At 41.9% G+C, this 27,804-nt stretch overlaps 2 protein-coding genes across 3 annotated transcripts; one reads left to right on the top strand and one right to left on the bottom strand.

Moving 5' to 3' along the window:
* Positions 1-284: 284 nt before the first annotated feature.
* On the bottom strand, positions 285-21,008 carry LOC131666121 (transcriptional coactivator YAP1). Of its 2 annotated transcripts, none has more exons than XM_058938518.1 (7): positions 20,834-21,008; positions 19,419-20,377; positions 4,354-4,580; positions 3,766-3,959; positions 3,470-3,656; positions 3,315-3,388; positions 285-3,228 (listed from the first exon to the last, which is right to left on the bottom strand). In XM_058938518.1, exons 2-7 carry the CDS (start codon positions 20,027-20,029, stop codon positions 3,127-3,129), a joined length of 1,395 nt encoding a protein of 464 aa, XP_058794501.1. In that variant the 5' UTR covers positions 20,030-20,377; positions 20,834-21,008; the 3' UTR covers positions 285-3,126. The 2 variants fall into 2 exon arrangements, with proteins under 2 accessions (XP_058794501.1, XP_058794502.1); XM_058938519.1 differs by having other exon boundaries at positions 3,315-3,391; positions 20,834-21,007.
* A 1,639-nt stretch (positions 21,009-22,647) lies between these two features.
* Positions 22,648-27,704, top strand: LOC131666058 (serine/threonine-protein kinase 3). Its single transcript, XM_058938409.1, has 10 exons — positions 22,648-22,877; positions 23,504-23,584; positions 23,665-23,845; positions 23,930-24,157; positions 24,234-24,552; positions 24,628-24,761; positions 24,845-25,007; positions 25,114-25,205; positions 25,276-25,473; positions 25,572-27,704. The coding sequence occupies exons 1-10, from the start codon at positions 22,864-22,866 to the stop codon at positions 25,728-25,730; spliced, it is 1,569 nt and encodes a 522-aa protein (XP_058794392.1). The 5' UTR covers positions 22,648-22,863; the 3' UTR covers positions 25,731-27,704.
* Positions 27,705-27,804: the final 100 nt, after the last annotated feature.

The raw sequence follows: 27,804 nt of genomic DNA, 5'->3' as shown, positions 1-27,804 counted from the left end.
TGGACTGATTTTTGAAGAGTTGAAAAAACATGTACCAAAGTCCACTCGACGTTCTAAATGATAGAGTAATTACTACAGTTTTGATTAATAATTACATTCGATTACATAATAATTAACAAATAATAATTTATCATATTAAATTATAACTTTTAATTGCATTTCATAATCATTTCTTCAATAATCAAGTTTTCCATCAACACTATTTTTTGTTATAGGTAATTTGGCGTCGTGAATATTATCGCAGAAGACATTTTTTCAAGAAAAATAAAGTTTATTGATTATAATTGTACTCAAGATTTATCTTTGGAATATAGATTTTCTTCCACTATAATGATAATTTAGAAGCATCTGCAGATAAAATCTATGTAACTATGATTAAATAATAAAATTTGACTTTACGGTAAATATGGTTTGAATAGAAATACAATAATTATAAGTAAGTAAACAATATATTTATTGTTACATTTATTGCTAAGGCACATGTTACCGATATAAAAATGTACGCCACAAATTGCCGATGAACATAATTAAATACTGATACTTAAAAAAAGAAATAAAAAAGAATCAATTGTGCTTTTGTCATCCCGCGATAATATGAAAATTGCATATCGATTTTTTCAAAGGTATTATCGTTACGAATACGTCGATGATTTCAAACCGTACGTATTTTTGTATACCTTTTTACAAAATAAATACAAAAATTAGTTTGATTTCGCGAGACGAGAAAACCTTGACAAAAATTGATTCACAAATAATAAATCACCGCCATTACTGACTGGACGAAAAAAAAAGAAAATACAATGTTTTCCTCGACGAAAGCTAAGTATTCAGCTTAAACGCTAGGTAAAAGGATATTACATTCAAAAAGTATCATCTAAGAAAGAAAAAAGAAAAGTTTAAATCATACATAATACGAGTCTGTAAAGATAAGAAGTTCCTGAAAGTTATAAAGAGTTGAGACTGGGCAGTAATAATTTTCGCATAAAAAGCATTAAACATGTAACAAAAAATCGATCTATCTAGAAGCCACAATGCCTTTTGTGTAATAAATAAAAAATAATAGCACGAAATCTAATTTTCCAATGTTGAAACTCATTCTAACATGATCAACTCAATTGACAACTTTCAGGAAGAAACACAGGAAATCAACCTACGTTTACATATAGTATTGCAAAGGAATCGCCCGTAGGCGATGTAAATTCACACGCTTATCTCGATAAAGCACAGTAAAAAAGGCAGTTGTCATGTAGCTGACAACATGTACATTATCCCTTTATCAAGGATTTCGGCACTCAAACTCTTAAAAATTAGACTTTAAAACTCGCACATGTTATTGTAGTTTTTTTTATATCGCTTGCCTTACAGTCTCCACGAATTTTCCACTCCGTGCGGGAAAAAACGAGAGAACATGTCTTATATCTTATTTGCAATAAGACCTTCGCTTATACTTCGTTACAACAATACCATCAAGGTTTAGTTTCATCAGATACTTGCAAACAATTCGATCGAACAATGCAAATCAACGACGCTCGAAATCACGAAATTGGCAAGTCTATTTTATTGAAAGCACTTTCTGTATTCTTTACATTTCAATGTCAATGTCTTATGAAATGCCATTTTTTTCGAAATTGTGCAAGTACGTTTAACTGCCATATACTTAATTACATGTAAAGGTGTAATATCAAATTTACCGACAATATGCAATACGTAAAAGTAAATCGGAGCAGTCGATATATAATAAAATTAATACAATATGTTTTCCTATTTAAAAGAAAAAGTACATTTATTGACCTGTCCCTCCGTTTCACATCTACGTGAAATGGAGCCAGGAGAACTGATTCTTAAAGCTAAAAATATTTCGATACTCTGTGAATAACATATAATTTATTTTCTTAATAACTGCCGTTGATATATAGCTGCGCAATTGTATAGATAAGAAAAAATTTTACAATCTAAAAATTTAAACACTGTGTCATCTTTTTTTTCTTTGTCTTTGTTCCAATAACTGGTAATCCGTAACAAGTATAGACTTTATATATATATAAAAAAATATATATACTTTTCCATTTTGCTCTTACTGCTTAATCTTCGATTATTAAAAAGATTATTAAAAACATGACGTATGCTTTTCAACAATTGCTAATTCTTCGTATAAACAAATTGATATGGACGGTCATTACCTTTAAAAAACGACAAATCCCTGTCGCCGGGGGTCGCGTAAATGTATATACTTGATTGCAAGGTCAAGGCACTTTCGTTTACTAATGAATATTACTTTTAAGGCTGTGATACGCGCATGTATCATCGTTGCTTTTTTTATTGGCCATTTTATATAACACATGTCGCTTGTTTTTAAAACTCTACACTTGAAGTTTCATTTATTGCTAAAAAAAAATGCTTCGTATTTGACGTCACTGTCCTCTTTTCAAATGTAAAACGTTTCAAGATCTAAAATGAAAGATAAAAATCTCTCGATTTATATCATCATGAATTAAAAGTGAAATAAAAGTATTCATCGAATCCTGGTAATGAAAGCAAAAAGCAAATAAGAAATAAAAAGTTCATCTACGTTAAATTTGCATTAGATGCAAAATTAATCAATAATGAATCAAATAGCAATTCGCACATGTAAAATCCGTGTAGATCTGATACCACGTGGTCTCAGAAATAATATCAAATTTGTATTGTTACAGCAAATGCGAAAGTCGTACATATTTTTTGTGGACAGAAACGTCAATTGATTCGCGCCAGTGTCAACTTTGACTTCTTTCTCTCTTGTTTGTAGACCTAAATTTATGTACTTAACGTTAGCGTATTGCTGAATTGAAATTTTTTTCATTTCTCACCCAACTTCGCTTGCACAATCGGCAGCAATGAACGAGTTATATACATAAATTTGATTATTGTGCGCACATATTCGTTTAGAACAATCAATGTGTTGACTACGGATTGTTTCTTTCCGCAGGCTTTCTTCAAAAAATTCGACGAGCTCATGTGCACTTATGTCCCGTTTAAGAGTATTGACTTGCTATCGCGATTTAGAGTCTTAATTGATGGTTTTTTTCTTCTTTTTTTTCCATTTCGCTAGAATTCGCTACAATTTCGAATCTGCAGCGACTAAGAACACTACAACCACGTGAGAATGTTCTCAGGCTTAGCGGTGTTACCTACTGGATTTATCAAAGATTGAACATCTTCCAGAATGTCATTGCTGAAATCCTCGCCAAGCTGAAATAGCAGAAGCACATGTAAGTTAAATTGTAAATTATAATTTTATGATCGTAGACTCCAATGAATATCGAATTCGTAACTACCTGGAGAGGCACAAGGTCATCAGTCGAGTCGATATTATCACTTAGTGATAAATCCGGAGTTTCCATGGGAGCTCCTTCTAATCAAAATGTTTTATTAGCAAACTCTAATTGTACAAACACATGGAAAGTGTCCAACTAAATCAACAGACACTTACCACTTGTACCATCCATGTTATCATCGAGATTTGCCAAAAAGTCCTCAGGTGTGTGAGGCAATGAATAGGCAGAACCAAGACCCAAGCCACTGTCTGCACTCTCTTGTCGGGCGTGTTGTTCGTTGATACCTGACAAGAAGGGATCCATCGCTGCGTCAGTTGTGCTCTGTCTCAGCATTAGCTCTTGCTGCAATATTTCAAAAGCCACAGATTTAGCGTCAAATAATTTATGAATGAAATGAAGAATCAATAAAAGATCTTGGAAAAGAATGCAAATTATGAAAAGATCAAGCAACCTGTCGTATGATCTCTTGCTGTCGCTGCTTCAAGCGCTCACGTTCCAGTTGTAAGTTCTGGAGGCGCAATTTTTGCTGACATGCCTGCAGTGTTGAACTGCTTTGGATACCAGCACCAGCCCCGGGTTGCGGCTGAATTTGCCAGCTTTGCGGTAACATGGCACCAGTGGTCGGTTGTCTTTGAAGATGTTGCGCTGCAAAAATCCACGAAATATGTTATTTTAATTTTTTTGGTTCCTTTTTGCGACTTTGTCTTTTTTTTGTTTTCTACACTTTTACATGAACGTTATTGAAATTTTACGCAAATATGCAATTGTGGTTATTAACGAAAATACCCAACGGTTATGTAGCGACCTGCTTAATCGTAATTCATATATCGTGTAAAATGCGAAAAAGTAGCATTTTTTTTAATTTTTAGACGGTTTATAACTAGTACCGTGCATTAAATACACACAAAAGTGTATTAACACAAAAAGTAAAAGATTATTAAATACGTGCTACTCAATTTTCCGAAACATTTAAATCAAACGATAGAACATGAACGTCGATTATAAAAGCAAACGAAGAAGAAGAAAATAGATTACTCACGGAGTCGTGGATCGAACCATGATGTGGTGCGGGTTTGATGGTTAATGAAATAGATTTCACCCTCGGCAGTTCTAGCTTGTTCCCAACCTTCGGGTAATGGACCCAATGCAGCTGGTGTACCGGCGGCTGTCGCCTTATTGCTCTCGACCGCGGCTGCGACTGCTGCGACGCTCGCTGCCGCTGCCGTTTTACGTGGATCCTCCCATGTCGTTGTCCTCGTTAGGTGACTGCAAAGCAAGATTCGTGGGATTTACAAATCAACAATTGTCGTGCTACTGTCATTGCACGCCGGTGACACTGGAGCACGTTCAGGTGCAGATAATGTTGGTAAAATAGTACATGACTAGCGCGCCTTATAACAATATTGACGCGAAAAGTGTACAGAGTTTGCGGCGTGAGTCAGAAGCACGATGTGGCGTATCTAGTCTATTGACATTTAATTACTTCTAGTCGGTCCCTAATTTCCAGCTGGCTGTCGGTGCGAGCTATCGAAAAGCAAAGATAACTCGCTCACGAAAATCCATCATTGTCCGGCGGTGCGCGAATGCGTACATAGAACACTTAAGGTCGCGCTCGGCCGTAGGAGACGAGAATAGTCGCCGCGAAAATGTGCGCGCGAGCGCGTGACGTCAGGCGGGCGGCGCACAGGCGGCGCACGGGCGGCGATCGCGTGCGCTCTATATATACGCGATCGTCGGCTAATTTTCGCCGCTCGCGCGCACCCCTGTCGCACGCGCTCGGCGACGAGTAGCGCAGCGATCGTGCGCGCGGGGGTCGTCCGGCGTGTGTGCAAGGAGGCCAATCAATGGCGCCACGGCGGCGTGGCGCGCGCGCGCGAGACGGCCCTTTCGGCAATCCGATCCTCCCAATTGACTGCGCTCGCCGTGGGTACGCGTGCACGCCTATAAATAAGTTCAGCCCGATTGGCGCAAATCGGAAAATCGAAGAGCCGCTAAACGCCTCGAGAGCACGACGGGCGCGTCGCACGGCGCTGCGGTCAATGAAAACATATTGCCGAGCGCCCGTTATAGCCACATTCGGCTCTTTCCATTTTGTTTATGCCGAGGAGGAGGAGGAGTCGCGGGGATCAACGGCCACCCTCCTGTCTTTGCGAGTCACGCCGCGCGAGCTCGCCGCGCAAATCCATTCATTTCCACGGCTCGAGCTGGGAACACGCCGAGCGCGCGGGCGCAGTCGCTGTTCCCAGTGAGTGCTCGCGAAACTCGATTAAATTGATTGCGAGCATACGCGCGCGCGGATAAACGACAGATAAGAGGCGGTTTTATCTCGTCCTCTTTGGCGATCGACGGAGAAAAAGATAAAAGAATAGAGAGCGACGCGTAACCGGGCAGCCGAACGAGCGCTTGTCACGATGATGCTCGCTATCGGTATCTCTGGACGTACATGGGACAATTAGATTTAACGTGTCGCGCCGCGGCGACAAGCCCCTATAGACGAAGATTCGTTCGTCGAGTGGCTCGGCGTCTACGCGATCAACGCTCGTGCGATAGATATGATGGAAATTTAGGCCGCTGCTCTGGATATTATGCAAGCGTCGAACGGCTCGGAAGAGAAAGTGAGAAATCACACGGAAAACCGGGCGCGCGAGAAGGCAATTCGGCGTTCTCCGGAGCACACGCGTAAACGTTCAATGAACAATTGCATGAATGAAAGTCAAGTTGGTAGGAATGCAAGAAATCGACTCGCTGTCTTACTACAACTTGGTTCGCGCTTCGTCCTCTCTCCTCTCTCTCTCTCTCTCTCTCTCTCTCTCGCGCGCGCGCGCGCGCACGTCTATGCCTGCTTATCAGGCGACCGCGACACTAGCGTTAAAAATATCATAAACGCGAAAGGGCGCCGGCTTTTTGTCCATGGCGTCGTCGTCGTCGCCGCGCACACAGACACAAAACAATGGCGTGCAGACGGCGGCGGCAGCAGCAGGCAAAAGGAACGAGGTGAGCTCGTCGCCACTACGAAAATACTCGACGATCACCGCCACGGGCGACGAGGATAAAGGAGCTTGAAACTCGTGGCCGCGCGATTGTCGTATACTTGACATTCATGACCGTCGATGCGCCGTTGCTTCTACCAACCGCGAATCTGGGTTAAATCACAGCGCGGTAAGTTGTCGCGCGGCGCTATGCCACGCCGAAAAAAAAAACAAAAAGGAAAAGAGAAAAGCAAATTGGCGGGCAACCGTGAAACGCGCAGAGCGGACGGCTCAGGCAAGGGGGATGCCCGTAATTGGCGGAGGGGGGTTGTGGGAGGGCCGCGAGCGCGGAGGATATTTCGGCGCTTCGTTTCGCTTCGCCTCGCGCTCCCGTGACGTTATTTTCCGCGAATCGCCGGCGACCGATCAGTTTCATTCACACACAGCTAAAATGAATCACGCGCGCGCACGTTGCTGCCCCGAACACACACACAAGCGCGCGCGCGCGCGCGCACTGGATTTATATTTAACGCAGCTCTCTCTCTCTCTCTCTCTCTCTCTCTCTCTCTCTCTCTCTCTCTCTCTCTCTCTCTCTCTCTCTCTCTCTCTCTCGCTCGCTCGCTCGAGATTGGTCTCCCTGCGGAAAAAAAACATCGCCGACGCTTTTATTCGGATTACAATAGGCGAAACCAATCTCGAGAGATAAATAAATGTATTTATATACTACGACCATTTCTCCCGGTGAAAAAGAGCGTGAGAGAGAGAGAGAGAGAGAGTCTTACGATATTTTTACGCTCGCGGGACACTAAGGCGCCGCAGACAAGCAGTAGCGCAAAATAGACATCTCTCTCTTCCGCTCTCTCTCTCTCTCTCTCTCGCTCTCTCTGCTCGTCGGTCGAACAACTATAGCGGCATTCCAGCACTCCGCTGCGAACCCACTGCTTATATGCACGTACGGTTTCCGCGCGCGTTGCGCGGTTGCTTCCTTCCGAACGCGAGTCGTGTCTTGTTTATAGGCTTACTACTGCACAGCTCATCTTCGATGGCGTTGCGCGTCGTTTTGTTTTATTAGCTTTTCTTATTTTTTTTTTTTTGTTTTTGTTTTTCATCGATCGCGAGAGCATACGCGTGGTGTTGCCGAACCTCACGCTCGCGGCGTCACGCGTAGTGACTTTTGCGAAACTACGGCGTTGCCGCGAGCGCGCTCCAAATAACATTCGGAAAACGAGAGTACGATCGCCAGTGCTCGCGGTGCTAATGCAAGCGTTGCGTCGTAAATGAAGAGATAACTAATTACCCGTGGCGAGGCAAGCGCGGAGCGAAGAGGCAGAGGTATCGGATAACGACTGCCGAAGCTGAAGCAGCTTTCGACCTCTCCAGCGAGAGCGGATAACGATTTCTAAATGTCGTTTCGTCGCATCGATTAGCGACGGCAACGGCTAGCGCGCTAAAGACCGATTCACTCGAAATGCTTTCTCAATTGCTATCGCGACGCCCTTATCGCGCCTCTAAAGACCGAGTTGCGTTGTCCGGGCCACTTTCTCAATGCACCCGCTGCAGGCGCTTACGCGCGGAGAGAGAAAGCTCTTGGGGATCAAACGAGCGCGGCCGTATTTTGGAAAAGTCGCGCTGGAGCGATAAAGCCGCAAGAAACGCGTAATTAGCGCGAGGTGCAACACAATACGCGCCTAACGAGCTGTATGTTTTTTTTTTTTTTTTTTTTTTTTTCCGCAACGACGAATGGATTCTAAGACTCGCTGCTTGGCGAAGGACGTTGCTGCTGCTGCGCGCGCGTGCGCTTTTCTCTGACAGCGCTTTGCTATAAAGAAGCGCATTTTAAAATAAAAGGTGGCGCCAAGAAAAGAGGCGCCCACCAACGACAACGTCTTCGCCGCGTGTAACTGCGCCAAGGCAAGAACGACCATCGCGCGAGCTCACTTATGTTCTCTTCTCACCATACGCATAAATAGAATGATTTAAGGACCTTCGTAAGATTATTGCCAGTGCCTTATTCCTACGCACCAGTTACAAAACATTCTTTTCCCTACATTTTTCTTCCGATGTGTTTACCGTTCCGACGGAAACAGGGTGGATGATGGGAGGGGGGCGGGGGTCAACGACGGATATTATTTCGCGCTCACGGGCGTGATTCAAAAATACACCGATCTTATTAATACAGTGCGTGTCGAGCAGAAATAAATTGACACGATTTCACTTTTCTTTTTTTTTATTTTCAGCCAAAGCCCATATCGTACACATGTATTTTCGACGTGTAAAAAATACCGTGATGAAGAAATGAACGTGAGTTACGTGTTTGTGCGAGGATTATGAAAAGGTAGAAATAAAAAGCAAAAACACGTGCATAATGCGCGCATCCGTGTTTGTGTAGGTGCACGCGGCCAATCGAAACGAAACCGAGCACGATTTTTTCTCATTGTCTTTTCTTTTTTACAAAAGCCAATTTGGTAGTGAGCGGCAGCGGGGTTACACGCACACCCACGCACGCACACACACACGATCGACTCCCAAAAATAACGTCGGTAAAATAAAACGCCTACGAGAAAACTCGCGCGCGCTCGCAGCGAGAAATGACCTAGAACTTTTATCGTATCAGCTTCGCGTACCTTGCTATACTATACTGCCTTTTGAAAAGTAGCTGTTGGGCAAATCGACGGTTTCAGTTCCACGGATGATGTGTATAAAATTTAGTCTTGTTTTCAAGGACAATAGCCGAACGAGTTGATGATATTTGATAAATAAAGCGCGTTTATCTTTATTAGAAGGAAGAAGAACTTCAGCTTTAAGTCATCATTAGATAATTATAAAAAAAATTCAAATTAAAATGACGAAGATCAGTGTTTCACTGAAAGCATGGTGATTATTAATACAATGATGTAACAGTAATCTAAATAATATTGCATCCTCTATTAGACAAAGTGAATTTGTGAGATGAACTTGCTTTTATAAGATCTTTTCAAAAACATATATGAAAGCAACCTAGTTTATGTTAAGCTAGAAAATAACTTTTTATTAAAAAAAGAAAAGGAAAAAGCTCAAGCCGCGTACGCAGTTTAGTACGTACATACACGCAGCACGAAATATCGCGTGCGCGTTACGTAATGCACACACACACACACACACACACACACACACACGTGTGTGTGTGTGTAGAGTTGAAAAATTTTTTCAAGGAAAAGCAGCAGCAACAGAATAATACACACATGCACACCGGCTACTTAGCGATTCAGAATGAACGGCTACAGCAGTGGCGGTGCGAGATTCCTAGAGTATAACGGATGCCTCCCGGCGATTGGCTATTGAGAGAGAGCTAAGAGAGAGAGAGAGAGAGAGAGAGAGAGAGAGAGAGACAGGTGTGTCGCGTATAGCTCGGGGAGAGGAGAGAGAGAGAGAGAGAGAGAGGTCCTTAGCCCCTCTCTCTCCTCGTCGTCGTCGGCGGCCATTCGAACGCACAGCTTGCATCGTAGACAAACTTACGCTTGCATCTGAGTGACAGTTTTGTTTATTCGGTTGTTAATTTCTAGAACAAAGATCGAACGCTTGTTTGTAAATAACCGATTTCCTCTCTTGCTGTTCTTTCTCTCTCGCTTCGACTTTTTTTCCACTGTCAAGGTGTGTTTTTTTTTCTCTCTCTCTCGCTCGCTCGCTTGTTGTATGATGCACGCATTTGTTTACACTCAAGATAGCTATGCAAGGGAAGACGTGTTTACCACGCAACACATGTTCGCTAAACAGTTTATTTGGCATATGGACTATTTCTTCTCTTTTGCCTTTCGTAAAAACGTTCTTCTCGTGAACTTTATTTTACTAGTTGACGTCAACAGTGGCAATCCACTATTCACTTAGGTGCAGCTATGGCTTTTCAAAATCTGCAAAAGAATCGTGAAAAAGTCGCGATCGTCCAATGAGCGAGAGAGAGAGATAGATAGATAGAGGGGTAGGGATATAGGATACGGAAAGTTTTATTCACGTGCGCGGGTCACGAAAGATTAACTTGTAGAGACCGAGTACAACATTTATTTTCCACGCGCGTTTAATCGTGTCGCGACTAAGATAAAAAAAAAGCCGATCGGGTTGAAGCTACAACGTGTAATCTTTCGATTATCTGCAGCTGATAAAAAAACACACGCGTATCATACAGTGACCTCAACGGTCATCATCAAACGCGAGTTTACCTGCACAATAGGAAGGTCTTGCTCGCTCGAAAAACAAAATAATATGTACTCGAGCGAACGGTTCTCAAAGCTGATCGGAAGTAACACGAAATACAATCGGACATTTTTCGTTCGGTGACCCAATCGAGGGATATGATCCGCACGAGAATATAATACGCCGTTAGGGCGTGTGCGCGACCAATAAAAAATAAAGTAAACGGTAGCGGTGCACGTGCGTGCGTTTCTCTCGAAAGGCGTCACACACGCCAAGTCGAAGGAAGATTAATGGCGTTCTGTTCGATGGACGCGAAGCAAGATCGACGCCTCGTCGGGCAGAAATCCGCGCGCTCTTGTCCATTGATTCACGGAATCATCGTCATCGTCGTCATCGTCACGAGAAGGAGGCAGGAAGTGACGAAAGCCGTACAGTGGGTAGCGGCGGCGCGCCGCCGACGCGTCGGATGCGATCCTACGCGACGAAGTGGAAGAACAATTGTACGGGCGATCGACGACACCGTTGGCGCGATGCCTCCTTCGTTCGGGCTGCCGACGATCGTGAACTCGGTCCTGGCCTCGCCGCCGCGGGCTCTCTCGCGCGCTGGCTTAGCGCGGCGTCGCGAATCGAACGATAAGCGAGCGTCGGTGCGCGAACGAACGTCCGAGAATCGCACGAGGAAAGAAATGCGCGGAGGCAGCGAGGGCAACAGTCCCGCTCTCGGCTGGCAGTGTAAGCGTATGCGCGGACAGAGACAGCGCTCGACCCTGAGGGCATTTTGCGAAAGTTCCTTTTGCACGCACGACCCTGGTGTCGTTGCCGCCGCTACGGAGATAATGGCCGTCGCCGCGCCGCTGCGGCAACTTTCACCGCGTGTGCACACGCACACCAGTACAGTCTGATTATGCGTGCACAAGTCCATACACACAGACACACACATATATAGGCTCGTTTCGTCAGCCAGCAATGTTCGTGCGGTTATCGCTCTGCACCTATACAATAACGATTGTTTTAGATTCTGCTACGAAAAATCGCTGCGATCGGATGATTGTTAATCATCATTTTTCTCGGAAATGACAATGTCATCGAAAGTATGCTTAGTTGCAATAGCTCCTTATTGTCTGTATACCGCGAGTGTCAAAATGTTCATTATATATGCCATCAATTTATCACTGATTTACGAGGCTTTATCGCGAAAAACTTAAAATTTACGAATACAATTTACGACCGTTGCCTGCCACGGTGTGTACATGGCACTTCGCGCCGCATTGTTCTCATACCGATATATATAGTTGCGCTTTTTCGCTTTAATTTGCCGTATCGTTGTTTTATCATAATGCATAAAAATGTAAACTAATAAAGTACTCTTTCGTTTCAAATGTCTATTCTTAGATATGTTGAAATGCCATGATACTCATAAGGTTTTTTGTCATTGTTTCCCAATTTACAGGCAAATTTTTTAGCTGCAAAATTAGTTGAGAAGAGAGAAAAGGCAAAAAGTGTCGAATTCTCAAAATTCTGTAGACCAAAAGCAAGCTGCCGCGTAGCTATCTCAAGTTACCTTTCAATCAATGCTAATTGCTGTCTAATAAGGTGCCTTATAGCTCCTAAAAAATGAAGACGAAAAAAGATGGCCAGCGACGCAGGTCCAGTTATTTGGACGGTAAAGTTCGCAGAATCATGCCATCACTTAGCATTCATTTGTAAGCTAATAAATTCACAGTACTTCTCCAATGATTTTGCACTAAAACTCATTTGGTTCTTCATCGACTTACGTACTCGCGCGTGCCGGAGACGTAAGAAAATGTCACGCGCGACCTTTATAAAATACACGTATCAAAGCAGCGCGGAGAAAGAGAGAAGAGCACACGCGACTTGCGTCATCGCGTTGCCTCTCTCTCTCTCTCTCTCTCTCTCTATCTTTCTCTCTCAGCGTGCATGTGTGTTAATGTTGATCAGCATAATCACGTGAGCGCTGCCAGGCTGCAGCAGCACATATACCCAAGCGGTTCGCCAAGCGGACCGACTTCCTTCCCGTCCCGCCAGCACACACACACACATGCTTCCGGTGATTTTTTTTCCGACCCGCGCGGAAGTCACCTGCTTCCAATTACAACTCCAATGATGTTTTTGTTTGGGTTTTTCTGTCTTCACAGAAAAACTACACTATAATCGACGCTTTACGTAATCGCGAACGGTGATTCACGCGCGATATAATTTTAGCCCAATCATTAATACGATTTACAAACAATTTGTTTATAGATAGATTCCTTCATCGTTTCTGGCGTAACGTGCGAGTATCAACATCCGTTTTCCACGCACAGTGACAAAAGATCAACACAACGCGCAGAGCGCATCGGATGAAATTTGCCGCCGTTTTTTTTCCTTTCCTTTTTTTATTTTCGCGAACGAGGATTTCTCGTAACGCTTGTCCATGCTGCGGTTATCTGGAAAAAATATTGTTTTCCCGAAACGCAAGCGGCGCAGCGCGCGGGTGTACAATTGCGCCTCGCTCAGCTCAGCTCGGCGCAGTTACGTGTGTTTACGGTTTGTGTGTACGAGCGCATCCTGAGGTTATATCACGCGATTTCAATCGCGCACCAATTATTATTATTATTATTATTATTATTATTATTATTATCATTATTATTATTATTATTATTATCATTATTATTATTATTATTATTATTATTATTCTTGTTGTTATTGCTGTTGTTATTAATTTCTTTTCAAGAGCAAACTTTACATCCGCTTGCAATTATTATGGGATCTATGTAGCATATATTTCCTTCTCGCTTGGACTGCGTTGCCAGCTTTGATCGTATAACACGCACGCACACGCAACGATTTTCTCATGAAGCGGCTAAAAATTTAAAATTTATTGAGCGCGTGTTCCTCATGTGTGAATTGCTTTGCATTGTGATACAGAACTTATAATAATGATCGTGAAAAAATAAGGCGAATATTAGCTCATTGGTTTCAAGTGCGGCTTATCACAGAAATCGGACACTAGAAAAGTTTAAGCTGGTATAGGCACATTAAAGCGATGAAAAAATCCAAAATTTACCCGCGCGACCTTCCAAGGTCTTTTGTTATTCTTTCCAGTTGAAATAACATACATGGATCCGTACTCGATATTTTCTCATGCATTAATAATCGCAATTCTCTTTTATCGTCGTATAAAACAGGTGATGACACAATACACGTGCGCGGACTCTTATCATGCCTCGGTAACTCTGCTCAAGGATACCAATTTCGTTTTTTTCTCGTTTTATCGGCGCAGTATGTATGTGTGAGTGCTTCTTTAGTTGCGTGACAATAAGTTAAATAAGCACGTCTTTTATGACGCCTGAATCATATTGTATGCATAGTTATCAACGGCAGGGGGGGGGAGTGTTTCGTGATACCCAAAAATGGCACTGTTATCTTAGTTGTAATTTTTCGAACGTATGTGCATAATTAATTACATGCTTTTGCGCTGACTCGACGCATCTCTTTTTCATTATCAGTGCTACAGACGCGATAAGTTGGAAGTTTGACGACACTTGATTGATACACTTGGATTTTCCTTCTCCATTCATTATTTCAAAGGTGAACGCGATGTAATTGAATCAATAAGATGAATAAGAAAAGAATTTGTAATTATTTGCGAAGAAATTAATTTTTCGTTGACATTCGCTTGAAAAAATGTTAAGGGTCTTTGAATAGAAACTAATGTTTTAATGGCGAACAGCGTTACTTAGCATTGAATAACTTTTTGCAAGGACCACTTACAGGTAAAAGATGTATACTTTGAATACATTTCCGTAGACGCAACAAGCTTACAATTTGTCAGTGTGAATCGAATTAACCTACTTGATCAACCGAAGCGACAAAAAGAAGTTTGTTCCCGCTTCGCAAACTGATTGAAAGAGAGCTTCATTCAAACGAGATTTTGACGAGTCTACAAGGCGCATTGTAGAAAGCGCACGCTTGACAAAACGGAAATCACAGTGGAGAAAACCTTGGAAAAGCATCAACAGGAGAGAGAGAAAAAAAAGTCTCGTACTGGGAAAAACAAAAAGGAGTGCCGCGGAAGATGGCATTAGACCGGATTTCCATGGAACTTGTCTCAATTCCCTCTTTTTTTTCTTTCTTTCTTGGCGCTCTCACCGATTTTTCATCTCTTCTTCTCTCCCGCAACCGCCAGGTAGAAAACTCTCCTCGACCCTGAGATCTCTCTTTAGCGAGCGCGTGTGCAGACACGCACATATACACACTCACTCACACCAACCCAAGGGACTACGCATGTTTTTTTTTCGGCTTTTTTGTAGAAAAATAGAGGCATAAGCTTATATTTTTGTGAAAAATGTTGGAACACACCAGGTTACGCCCGAAGCTAACAACATCCGGGTTTCCACGTTTTTTTCTTCTCCCGCTCCTCTCTTAATGACTTTCTAAATGAATACACACTACACTCTCTCAGCGAAATGTCATATTCCTATAAGATAACAAACCCACCTTTCCTGAACAGAAGATTATTTGAGCTGTGCTCGACAAACTAAAATGATAGTACGAAGAAAATTGAAGCTACTATAATATATATATATATATATATACTTAATTGCGATAAATAGCCGAGCGGTTTGTTTCTATGGTCTGCTGTTGTACAGAATAAGTATACGTTTATACACATATCCTGACATTTAGTTTTTCACCGAATTTCGAGCTTGAAACTAGTGAAAAATATCTTTTGATATTCAAATGATTTAATTTGCACGAGTAATTTTACAACATCTATTATTAGAAGATATCCGATTGTCTATTGATGTGGTTAATCACAACGGATTATCCATAGATCCCTTCAAACGGAAGAATGATTTCCAACGTTGTGGATCAATCAAGTGAGCAAAACAATGCGACTTGCATTAACAAAAAATCGATCGCCAAAGAAAAAAAAAAAAGAGCTTCCCAGTGATCCACAAGCCATATTTTTATACGTAGAAGGAAGAGAAAGTGGCGCTTTGGAAAAGCCGCCTAAAAGGGAAAGAAACAGATCATCACCCCCGCGTAAAAGCGAGATCAAGATCGGATATATTCCTTGGGCTGGGAACACGTCAAAAAATTGGTCGGCTCATCTCTCTGGCCACTATAAGTGTACGCGGCGGAAAGCATCGTGAGAGAGGCGTACAGAGGGCAGTCTCGCAGTGGCAGAGAGACGCCGGTGGACCAAGTCATCGCACAAAGGGGTCCCGCGCGCGCGAAACGCGCCTCCGATGAATGGGGCCCGCGTAGTCGCAATCGAGGGGCTGCGGGAAAATTGGAGTGTTTGGGTTCTCAGTGCGTTCGCATTGGGACCGGCAAAGTGCTTCTCTTTCTTCAAGCCTTTCTTCGGCACGCCACAGCTCCGAGACCAACTGGCATGCGCGACCTATCGATTATAGCGCACGCTTGTGCAATAAATTTTCGCTCGATATCGATCTTTAATATGCTTATAGACAGCCGTAGGCTGCGTAATTACTTTTGCGCGTATACACACCGACAGGTTTCGCAACGCGACGCATAATGCCACCGCATTGTTGTCTCGGAGTGCCTCCAGAAGTATAAGAAACGGTCGGGTTTGCTTTCCGGCGCGTAGCATCGAAAAGGGCAAGGAAAGCCGTTCGATTTTTACGAGGCAGCCGGTGCGCCTAATGAACGCCCGAAAAACCGTGCAATCTAACAATAAACAAACGGCATTCCGAGGCTCATTGCGTAAGCTCTCATTATGTAGACGCGAACGGAGTAATAAGGCTTACGTGCCGTATAGCGCGGCGAGTCGCGCACGTGTGTGCCCTTTCCCCGATACGGTCGAGCGTCTGTGCGCGCGCGCGCGCGCGCGTTGCAGCGTGCTCGTGTGCCAAATCTGGCGCTTATCGGCGCTTATGTGTATACACCCACTTTCCTTTCAGTCTCGTGCATGTGCACCAAGTTTACAGGCGAGCGTGCGTGCGTGCCGGCGGGTGGGTGGCTGGGCGGTACACATTTAGGTGATCCCTCTCGGCTCGCGAGTTCTATCGATCGCGCGAGGGTTCATCTGCCTTTGCCTTCGCCACTTTCTCTTGTTCTGTTATGCTACGCGTGCGTGCCTGCACACGTACTCGAAGACAATGAGCGCATCGATCGACCGCCGTCGCCGCCGTCGCCGCCGTCTGTATTGCGAAATTGGCGCGCGAGCGCGGAGCCGATATGGGGAGGAAAAAAAGAGAGTCGGGTTTACGGCTACGTACTTTGCATGTCTCCCGATGCCGTGATTTACCGAGCGCACCGCGCGCGATGCAGCGCTATTTATTGAAATGCCGCTCGCCTTGCACAAATACAACGGCGCGGCTTGCGAGCTAGCCTACTCGGCCAATGTTTATAATTTACCATCGCTCGCTGCGACTCGATTGCGCTCCGGAGAGAGAGCCTCTTTTTCCTTGCTCCTCCGTGCCCGCTGAATTATCCAGTATTCGAATCCACGATCGCGCGATGGCGCGCCGGCGTTACAAATTAAACGGAAATATGATTATAAGCTCATAATAAAGCAATCGATAAAAAACTACCATATTTCATTCACTGCGTTTGAAACGAAGTAAAAAACAACTGTAATTGATTAGAAAGGTCTTTATATACGATTATCCTCATAAAAAGAAAATAACGTCCTCCGAGAGCGATAAAGCGACAAGTTTTACGTTTCCCATTCATGAATGGAAACAGTTAGTGGATATCGGCAGCCACATCAAACAAAACGAACGCGCTCGCATCACTGGTAACTCGAGACGCTCAAGAATTATGAATGAAAAGGCCGAGCGAGCTTCGGTCCTAATCAAAGCAGAAAAAAGAAACGAGGTCTCTCTCGTGCGCGTTTTAATGAATAGAGATTCCCGCGCGAAACAAATAAACGCGCGAGGTGAAGAAAAAAAAAGCAAGCAACGTTGAGGAGTGAGCGCGCAACGAGGGCTGCAAGTAATAAAAAAGCCAAGAGGAAATGCGGCCTCCGATTAAAGGGCTAAAGCAACAGGTAACACGAGTGGGCGTCGAATATACGCGGACGTGTGCGCGCGCGCGCGCGCGTGTGTGTGTGTGTGTGTGTGTGAAGTAGAAAGAAGGGGGGAGCGAGCGAGAGAGAGAGAGAGAGCAACTCTCAGATGCGGCTTGGAGTTTCCCACGACAGGTGACACGTGGGAATCCCGCAGGTGAATCGTCACTCTGTGTACCGCGCGCACGCGCATCACCTGTAGCACGCTCACGCATCACGGGGGTCGAGTTTTTTTTTCACACCGTCAAGCCGCCACTTGATAGCCCACTTGCGGCTACAAGCTATATTGTATTGGCGGCTGAGATCTTGATTTTTCGTAGACGCCGTACAGATTACTTTTTTTAACTTTACAAGTTTTACGCGACTCGTCGCCTCTTCTAGTCATTTCATTATTTTCATATCGCTACGCAATGGTTATAACTAATGCGCAGAGGAAGATTTCCAGAAATATTTACCAATCTTAAGACAATAATGGTCTTCCTAGCCGAACATAAATGACGAGTTTCACAACGAACGATCGACTTATAATAGTCGACGGCCTTTCTGAATATTTTTCTAATTTTTCGGGTGCTGAATCGACTATCAAAGGTCACCGATATATCTCAATCGACAGCATACACATATTTTTTTGTCGTCAGACTGAGAGCCATAAAGCAAAGTCCCGTTACATAGAAGCGTCGTATATCGCAATCGTCAATCAGAGAAACAAATATATACACCGCTCTCGTGAGCGAGTGAGAGGAAGATAAAAAAACCGACCGGAGTTTCCAAGCAACGGAAAAATATCAGTCGAAAAGCAGCAGCTTCGAAGGTGGTCCGTCAAGGTAACCAAGGCTACTCTACACACAGCCTCTCTCTTTCTCTCTCCTCTTTCCCCTCTCGGCGGAGCTGGCTTGAGAAGAAGCAGCAACAGCGAAGGCAAGTAGGGAAGACTGAACCGCCGGAACGATGAAGTAAGCAGCGAAAGACAAGATCCGCACGTACGGTTCTCGCACTCACCGAAAAACTTCACTCGCGCTTGTGCTTGTAGTACGTGCACTGACGTAGAAATCGCGCGGCAGACACTTGCCGCCCAAGGTTGACGCACTAGGGTCATTGTTCCACAAACAAAGCTATTTTTTTTCCTTTCTTCAATATTGCCGTGCGTTTTTCGACGCTCTTTTTCGCGCGTAGTAACGCACAAAATGCGTCTTTTCTTTGCCGTTGCACGCGATAACGGTCACCGGGACGATCTCCAATCAAAATATTAGGTGACCAAAAGACCAAAAAATCGAGCCCGACAAGACACATTAAAACATGAGAAAATACCGTGACCTCGCTCGAGTGCACGAATGTATACATATTTTATTATGCCATCGCGAGAGGAAAATTAATTTAACGAGAGAGAGAGAGAGAGAGAGAGAGAGAGAGAGAGAGAGAGAGAGAGTGCTATTTTTAACTCGCCAAGTATACTTTTCTTTATAAGAAAAAGCTCGGTGCGGTATCAATTCACGCATCATTACCCGTTACAGATGTTCTTCCTACAAGTAAACACATTGATAAAAACGCCGAGAGACAGAGCAAGAAAAAAAGGCCAAGTCGAGCCCGCTCATTGAAACAATTAATATTTCGATGCTGCTTACGATCACTTTTGGTTCGGGGCAAAGCGCGCACGATGACACGAATTTGTTTCTGCGATCGTAACTCACGTCGAAGCGAAACAATGACTTCTGCAGAGAGAGAGAGAGAGAGAGGGGGAGCGAGATTGGTTTGTTTACGCGATAACGGGAAAGAGCGGCAAGATATACCTGCACGCGGCGGAGCCAATTGTCGCGGAGACTGTAGCATTGATGAATCGTCACGAGCAATCTATGTGGAAATCCCGCGGCGAGTGGTCGGAGTAGCGGCGCTCGGAGAAGAGCGCGCAAGAGCGACGCAGGGGTTACTCACTTGAGAAAGTAAATCTGTCCCTCGGCGGTACGCGCCTGCTCCCAGCCGTGGGGCAGTGGCCCGAGGTCGTCGACGGTGCTGATGACGTCGAAGCTGCGCTGCTTCCCGTGGTTGGGCCCGTGCCTGGCCGGGTGTGGCTGTGGCGCGTGCTGGCTCTGGTGCTGCTGCGCGGTATAGTTGTTGGGCTCGACGGCGGCCGGACAACTGTGGGCGCGACTATGGGCTACGGTCAGGCCCGACGCGACTTGTTGCACGGCCGTGACACCGGCGTTGCTGCCGGTGCTCGAGGCGCTAGGGCTGGTGGTGCCACCGTTGTTGCTGCCAGCGCCAGCCACGGCGCCGTTCGGCTGGCCGAACGCCGAATCGGCCGAGTTTTCGCGCGAGTGCGAGATCGAGGGCGACTTGCTGCCGGTGCTGGGCGGGTTGAAGAAAGAATTGGGCAGGTTACGCATGCGCAGCGGCACCTGCAGCGGCTGGCTCGAGTCCGGCTTGAGCACCGAGTCGAACAACTTTTGCAGATCCATCTCAGAGTCGTGACCGATGCGCACCACCAGATTGCTCTTGGCGCCGGCGCCGTTCGCGTTGCTAGCGTTCTCCTGGTTGAGCGCCATTTTGACGACTTGAGCGAGTCGGTCGCGAGCGCGAGACACGCACAGCCAGAGGCAGAGATATAGAGAGAGAGAGAGAGAGAAAGAGAGAGAGAGAGAGAGAGAGAGAGAGAGAGAGAGAAGAAAACACCAGACGGGATTATCTCTGGCAGCGGTGGCGACGGCAGCTACGTATACACCTGACGAGCAGCGAACAATCGAGAGAACAGCAGCACCTTGCGCCCGCCTGAGCCTCCTTCATTCATCCGAGCTAAGGCGGCACATCCGTCCACTCTCTTCTGTTTCTCTCCTCTCTCTCGCTCTCCTCCTTCCGTGAACTCTATCGGGCACCACTCTCTGCTGCTGTTGCTGCTGCACACAAACACCCGACAATGTACATAACTTTACATATTTATGGGCGTTCGCACTTATTGTTCAAATGCTCGTGTATTGCACGCACACGCTCTAAAAACAATTCTTTTTCTCTATTTCTCTTTTCGATGCGACGACTATAGGATAGGAACGAAGAGATGAAAAATGTACAAGGCACTTCGGAGAAGTCTGGCTCTCGAGTGTAAAGAAGTCGGAGCGCGAGTCTACTCGTTGTGCATGTGCCAGAGTATGAGTGTGGGGTTAAGGAGAAGGCGTGGAGAGAGTGGGAGCGAGCGGCGGAGAGGTTTATAAGGCGAACAGAGAGAGAGAGAGAGAGAGAGTCGACGACTTGGTAGGTGCATGCATATAAACGTGTGTGCGTGCTTACATATGAGAGAGAGAGAGAGAGAGGAGAGAAAGAGAGAAGAGAGCGAATAATAGAAGAAATATACGTACATGTGCTTTCAAGCTGCTGCTGCTAATCAGCTCGTTATTCGATTTGGCTATGTTTAGGTGCAGCAGCGACTGCACACTAAGCTCGCGGAGCACCACGGACAGCACGGCTGCTGATGTCGCGAACACGAGGCGTGCACTGGCCTGTTGCGCTCTTTCGCGGTGGCGAGCCGAGCAGGCGCGACTGCCTAGCTCCCCCACTCTTTAACCACTGTCGCGACCTAACACGATGACTCGCGGGGGGAGAGACAGTGAAGAGAGAGAAAAACGAGCTGGCGCGACTTCGTGTGGATATAGGTATAGCTCTATATATCCTCCGTAATACAAGTCAAAGGGAGTAGCTTTTCAGAATAAGCTTTTTTGCGAGGAGATTGGTACGTGCATTACTTTCTTACACGGGGCTATAGTTGTTCCCATAGTTGACGTCTAGTTCGACTTCTTAAATAAGTAACTTGGTATTCAAATGGGGATGCTAGAGTGGAGGCGATCAACAGGTTGCTGTGTTACGCGCACCTGAGTTTGTTGAACTATGGATTTTTATCGATTCGCTAAGTGAAAATTAAAACTATTTATTCGCGAAAAAAGTAAATTTTTTTTGGAAGTCACAAATGCAACATTTGAAGAAATTAATGAATAATAGTAAAGGGGAAGAGAGAGAGAGAGAGAGAGGCAGGGTGCTGGAACAAAGAGGAGAGATGATAGGCGGCAATAAAGGAGAAGGAAAGATACGAAGCCCAGAGGGAGAATAAAAAAGAAGCTGCGCGAGAGAAAGAAAGAGAGAAGAGAGAAAAGGGGAGTAAGAGAAGACTAGACAGGTAAAGAGAGGGATAAAGCAGCAGCGGCGTCGAAAGAGGGAGAGAATATAGTCAAGTGTGCTCCGTGTGTATGCCTCAACCGATGGAAGAAGAGAAGAGGGGCAAATTGACCCAGCGCCGGCTCTCCGTGAGAGCGCTCGGTTCTCACACACACAAACGCGTATGCTCTCTTGACTGCTGCTGCTGCCCTCCTGCAACTCTCCCGTTGTCAAGTTTTCCGTGCAGTCTACGGTGCAGTATGCGTCGCACACACATACGGAGGTATGCTGCCACTGCTCTGACTCCCAAAATGGATTGCACCTGTGCATGCAGCGCAAGCAAGGCAAGTGCAGCGGCGGGGCCATTTTTAAAGTGACACGCTACAGCGAAAAAATTGTCTATTTAAATTCCAAAAGGCTTTTTTATTGCAGCTGACGCGAATTTAATTATTTTTTGCTGATTATTGCTCGAATTGACGCTGATGTACGAAAATTATTTACTAATTTTTAATGTTGTAATTGTTTAATACTAGAATAAGAAAATTGATGCAATTTTATATTTTTTATGAAAAACGTAGATGTTGTTAAAATATGTCACATAATTGACAGGAAAAAAATAAATGATTATGCAAGGTCAAAATATACAAAAATGCAAGACTACAGTTTACAATATATCTTGTAATAAAAAAAATCTCAATGGAAATAAGTCAAACAATAAGTATGCTAAAAGTCAGAATTATATGTTTAAGCTAAAAGCGGAATGAAGCACTTGAATATGTACAACGGAAACAATCGGCGTTACAGGTGAATCTTTATTACTCATTTGCATTTCGGAGAATCTAAATTTAAAGAGCCTACAAGCACCAAAAAGGAAATCATGCGCAGGTGTGGTGAATTTAGGAACGCACAGGAGAGAGAGAGAGAGAGAGAGAGAGAGAGAGAATGCCAAAGCGCCACCTATATGATGACCGACGGTCGATTGGTAGTTTTCAATGTTTCTCTTATGTCGGGCCAATTTCTCAGTTTCGGCCTCCGCAGTCTCGTACACATTGTAACACACGTTGAATTCAAAGCGAAAAATGTAATTGACCAACGTCAGTCAAACATGTCGAATTGAACAATCGGGCCGTCGCAACAAAAAAAAAAAAAAAAGACGAACCTGCAACTTGCACGGATCTCCGTATGTGCATTTGAGGACAAGATTAAACCGACTCACGACGTGTTGACGTAAAAGGCAAAGATGTCTTCTAAGAGGTATTTAATTTTGTCCTTTTGCTTGCTCCTTTTTACTCTTGCGAGTTGTGGCGAAGAAGGCATGTGCCATAAATAAATCTAGATATTGAATTTCATAACCACACCAATTCATGCGATTACCATACTGAATTGATTTTGCTACACTACTGCTTGTCCTTACTCCTGACAGAATTGCATCAAAATTTTAACCTACTGCAAATTCTTTGTTAACCTACACTTTATCTTTCGATCATCACGGATAACTATTAACTTCCAATATTTCTTTTACTGATTTTTGATTGTCTGTAGTATTTTAATGGAGAAGTGTGTGCAATTTAGTATATTTATACTTCTGCATAGTTTAAAATTTTTTTCTCATTAATAATATATTTTTTTAGTCTGTTTCAATAATTTTTACATTCAGGTTCATTATTACAAAAGCTATATAATCAATATCCAATATTGGAAAATCACAGCTCAGTATATTCAAATTTTAATGTCATAGTTTATTGTAAATACAAGGAAAATGCACTAATAATAAAAGTTCAGAAAACTTTGTTATTGATTTAGAAGAATTTTTGAAAAATAATATATTATATTAGTCGTAAACAACATAGAGATATGATAAATATATGTTTTGTTTTCAGTGAACTAAAAAAGCTTTCGGAAGAGAGCTTGACTAGGCAACCTGAAGAAGTATTTGATATAATTTGTAAATTAGGAGAAGGGTAAATATTGAAAGATATATATCTTTATTAATTTACATGAAATCTATTGTTTTAACAATGATTGTGAAACTCACACGCAGATCATATGGGTCTGTATATAAGGCATTACATAAAGAAAGTGGACAGGTGCTTGCAATCAAACAAGTACCTGTTGACACTGACCTGCAAGAAATTATCAAAGAAATTTCTATTATGCAACAATGTGATTCTCCATATGTAGTCAAATATTATGGGAGCTACTTTAAAAATACAGATTTATGGGTAGGTTCATCCAACGACAGTTTAGTTGTATTTTATTTATTCAACTGTTTGATTTATTAATTCATCTAATGATACCATAATCAGATTGTGATGGAGTACTGTGGTGCTGGGTCTGTGAGTGATATTATGAGGTTACGGAAGAAAACTTTACATGAAGATGAAATTGCAACAATTTTAAGTGATACATTAAAAGGCTTGGAATATTTACATCTGCGAAGGAAGATACACCGAGACATTAAAGCAGGAAACATATTATTAAATAATGAAGGTCATGCTAAATTGGCTGATTTTGGAGTTGCAGGTCAATTAACGGTAAGATATCACTGGACATTCAACAGAATATCGCGAACAAATATTTTTAAAATTTCAATATTTATTTATTTTACAGGACACGATGGCAAAAAGAAACACAGTGATTGGTACTCCATTTTGGATGGCTCCAGAAGTTATTCAAGAAATTGGATATGATTGTGTTGCAGACATTTGGTCATTAGGTATAACAGCTCTTGAAATGGCAGAAGGAAAACCACCTTATGGAGATATTCATCCCATGAGAGCCATTTTCATGATTCCAACAAAACCTCCACCTAGCTTCAGAGAACCTGACCAATGGAGTCCAGAATTCATTGATTTTGTAAGCGTGTGCCTTGTAAAAAATCCTGAAGAAAGAGCTACAGCTAGTGAACTATTAAATCATGAATTCATTGGTAACTATTTGTTCCTTTATTAGTATTATCCTTTTATCAATTATTTGGAAATCTTTATTATTACTGTTGTTTTAGGCAATGCAAAACAGCCGGGTATACTCGGACAAATGATTAGTGACGCACATGAGATTCGTGAGAAACAAAGTACTAATCGTACGCATGTAATAAATAACGTAGCGATTAAAAGTCAAAATAATGCAGATGAGTCGGTGAGGAAAACATTTTATTTTTAAATCTAATTTTATCAAAAATTCAATGAAAAATTAAAATGTTTTGATTTTTTATGATTTAGGATGAAGATGATTGTACTGGAACTATGAAACCTTTACCAGAAGATCAAGGAACTTTAGTTCCAAGTCATGATCTACCAGATACAGGCACACTGACTTCAGCTATGCTAGATTTAGGAACTATGGTTATTAATAGTGATACCGATAATGAAGCTACAATGAAAAGTGTGTTATCTAGAATTCTTTCTTAAAATGATTTCATCGGGACTTCAATTTTATTCCATTATAGATTGTTTATTTTGTAATTCTAAAATTATATTTTAAATTTCAGGGCACAATACTGGGTCGGTTGAGTCAGGGAAAAAATATCGGCCACTATTTTTAGATCATTTTGATAAGAAAGAAACGTCGGAAGTTGAAAAAGTATATTTAATATAAATGATGACTAAAACAGATTTTTGGCTGCTTAATTGTAACGTTCTATTGATTTTAGGGAAATGGTCAAATTCACTTGGTACAAACTAATCCTGAATTGGAAACTAAAACAGAAGTACAAAATCAGTTAGACGATCAGAGGTTTCAGAGTCATTTACAATCACAACTTAATCAAATCTCACATCCGATGCCTGAAACGCCTCTTAATAATATATCTAAATTGCAAAATGTTTTTAACGAACGTGAATTTGATTTCGTGAGTATATTTTAATTTCATTAAAAAATTAGAATAAAATATAAACAGCAATATAATAAAATATAAATATTTTAAATACTATTTACTTTTGATGGTAGTTAAAGTTCCTTTCATTTGAAGAATTACAACAAAGAATGGAGAATTTGGACGATGAATTAGAAAAAGAAATTAACGAATTAAAAAAGAGATACCAAACTAAGCGGCAACCAATTCTTGACGCTATGGACACAAAACGAAAACGCCAACAGAATTTCTAACGCATAGATACTTTTTAATTCAAATTGCGTGTGATAGATGCCAGATTGTACAGATGTATAAATGATTAGAGATACTCTAGAATACAATCCTGATTTCCTTAGGAGGATAGATATTGTTCGATCAATTCTCCTTGTGAAATTATTTTTCTGAGAGTATCACAAATACTAGCGATAGCCTCACGCCAGCAATGTAAATTGTTTTACATGATTCAGATAAGGAGAACTACGATAATACTTAATTTTTTGATAACTGAATGCAGTTATTGTTAAATATACTATTCTTATAGAAATATAATATTTTATAGACTATGATACCGTGTAGCGAAATAAAAGTGAAAATAACGCAGTGATATTCGTCGATGCGTATGTATATATTAAAATTAGATTACTACTTTTGCACTGGATACATTTTTACAATATTTATAGCGTAATAGGGACAAGATGTAGGCGAAAAACAGTGTAAGAAAGCATCTTTTTATGATTTAGCTAAATTTTATAAATCTAATTCTATGCAGTTACTGTTTTTAAATCATTAAGTCTTATGGGTTGATTTTTCGATGCAACATTTTTGTACTTTAATAGATCCTATATCAATTTTTAAATTCTCCAAATACTATCACAGTACTTTAAATTTCATTTTTTCATATCCAATATTCGATTTTGTTATAACGTGAATTGTTATTAAAATAATTTTTATTTTTCTTTATTAAGGAAAATATTTTGAACGTGTTTCAAACATATTTTGCATTGAAATTAAATGATTGCATATAGTCAATACGAATATGAACTCTCAATGTCGAAGCAAAAATTATTTGTTTTGTACACATGTATCATTTAAAATTTTTGTACGTTGAATTGTTATGCATATTGAAATATTCTGAAATTTCCATTCATAAAGCCCAAGTAATCATTTTCACAACAGTATTAACAAAGTCGCCGTTTACCAAACTCTAATTTTGAAAACAGTGTTAAAATTGCATTTTACTGCCATATAGTGTTTATAAATACCAACTCGCGTTGAACTGATATTACATTCTGACAAATTGTGAATAAATTCAGCGTGAACTCCTTTCGATAGCTTATTTTGATTTATATATATCAAGGATTAATAATCAATCAATCTTTTGTGTAAGAAAGATAAAAAGCGCAGTGAATTTTGCAAAAATTGACATGTAGATTCTTTTACATTAGTCTTCCCTGTTACAATTATTTAAAAAATTGTCTTATTGTTCAATAATTAAGACATCGAATGGATAAAATTGAATCATGTAGTCACGTATTAAAGAAAACAACGATGAATTTTGATCATTGTATTGTAATGAAATACGAAATTGTTAAGTCAAAATATTTCCAGGGTATTGTTAAAATATTGGTTGTATATGTAGATTGATTGTGAATTTTTTAAGCGGAAAGCAATGGTGAACATATGATTATTTTATTGTTTGATAAAATGTTATGTATAATTGTGGTGGTATTTATTTTCCTCTTTGATTTTATTAAAGGGATAAATAATGTTATTGGCTCGTTTTAACCAAAATTCTTCGTCGATCTTTGCACTATAGATGAACGTAAAAGTCACATAGCAATGTATTTATACAAGAATTTGATAATAGTAGAACTAACTCTATAAAGTTTGGTCGGAAAGAAATCATAATAAAATAGTTACGTATTTTTGATAAAGGTTCAATAACCCATACACCTTTTTGACTTATAAGGTTCCGTTATAAATATTATCAATCAATTATTAATCCTGAAGATCTTTTTTAAAGAAAAACTAGTGTACCATCAGTGCGGCATACTTTGTATCACTGTTTTGCTTTATAAACAAAAATTAAGCATTATATAATTGTAAGATGTTGTAAATCTTTTGGTTGATAAAACCAAAAATCGATTAAATAGAATACATTTTATGCATGTGTAATTATTTTCTTATAAAACCTTTTAATGGTCATTGTTGAAAGAAATAGGGGAAAGATCGTGACAAAGGTATTCTGCTAAAATGTACAAAAAACTCATAACTTTATTAATGAATACGTATAAATTTATTGACCTTCTGAATAATATAGACGCAGCA

This window comes from Phymastichus coffea, unplaced genomic scaffold (assembly GCF_024137745.1).
Source record: "Phymastichus coffea isolate CEN01 unplaced genomic scaffold, Cenicafe_Pcof_1.1 PCOF00056, whole genome shotgun sequence".
NCBI classification, from domain to species: domain Eukaryota; kingdom Metazoa; phylum Arthropoda; class Insecta; order Hymenoptera; family Eulophidae; genus Phymastichus; species Phymastichus coffea.
This window is presented reverse-complemented; position numbering and strand designations above follow the sequence as displayed.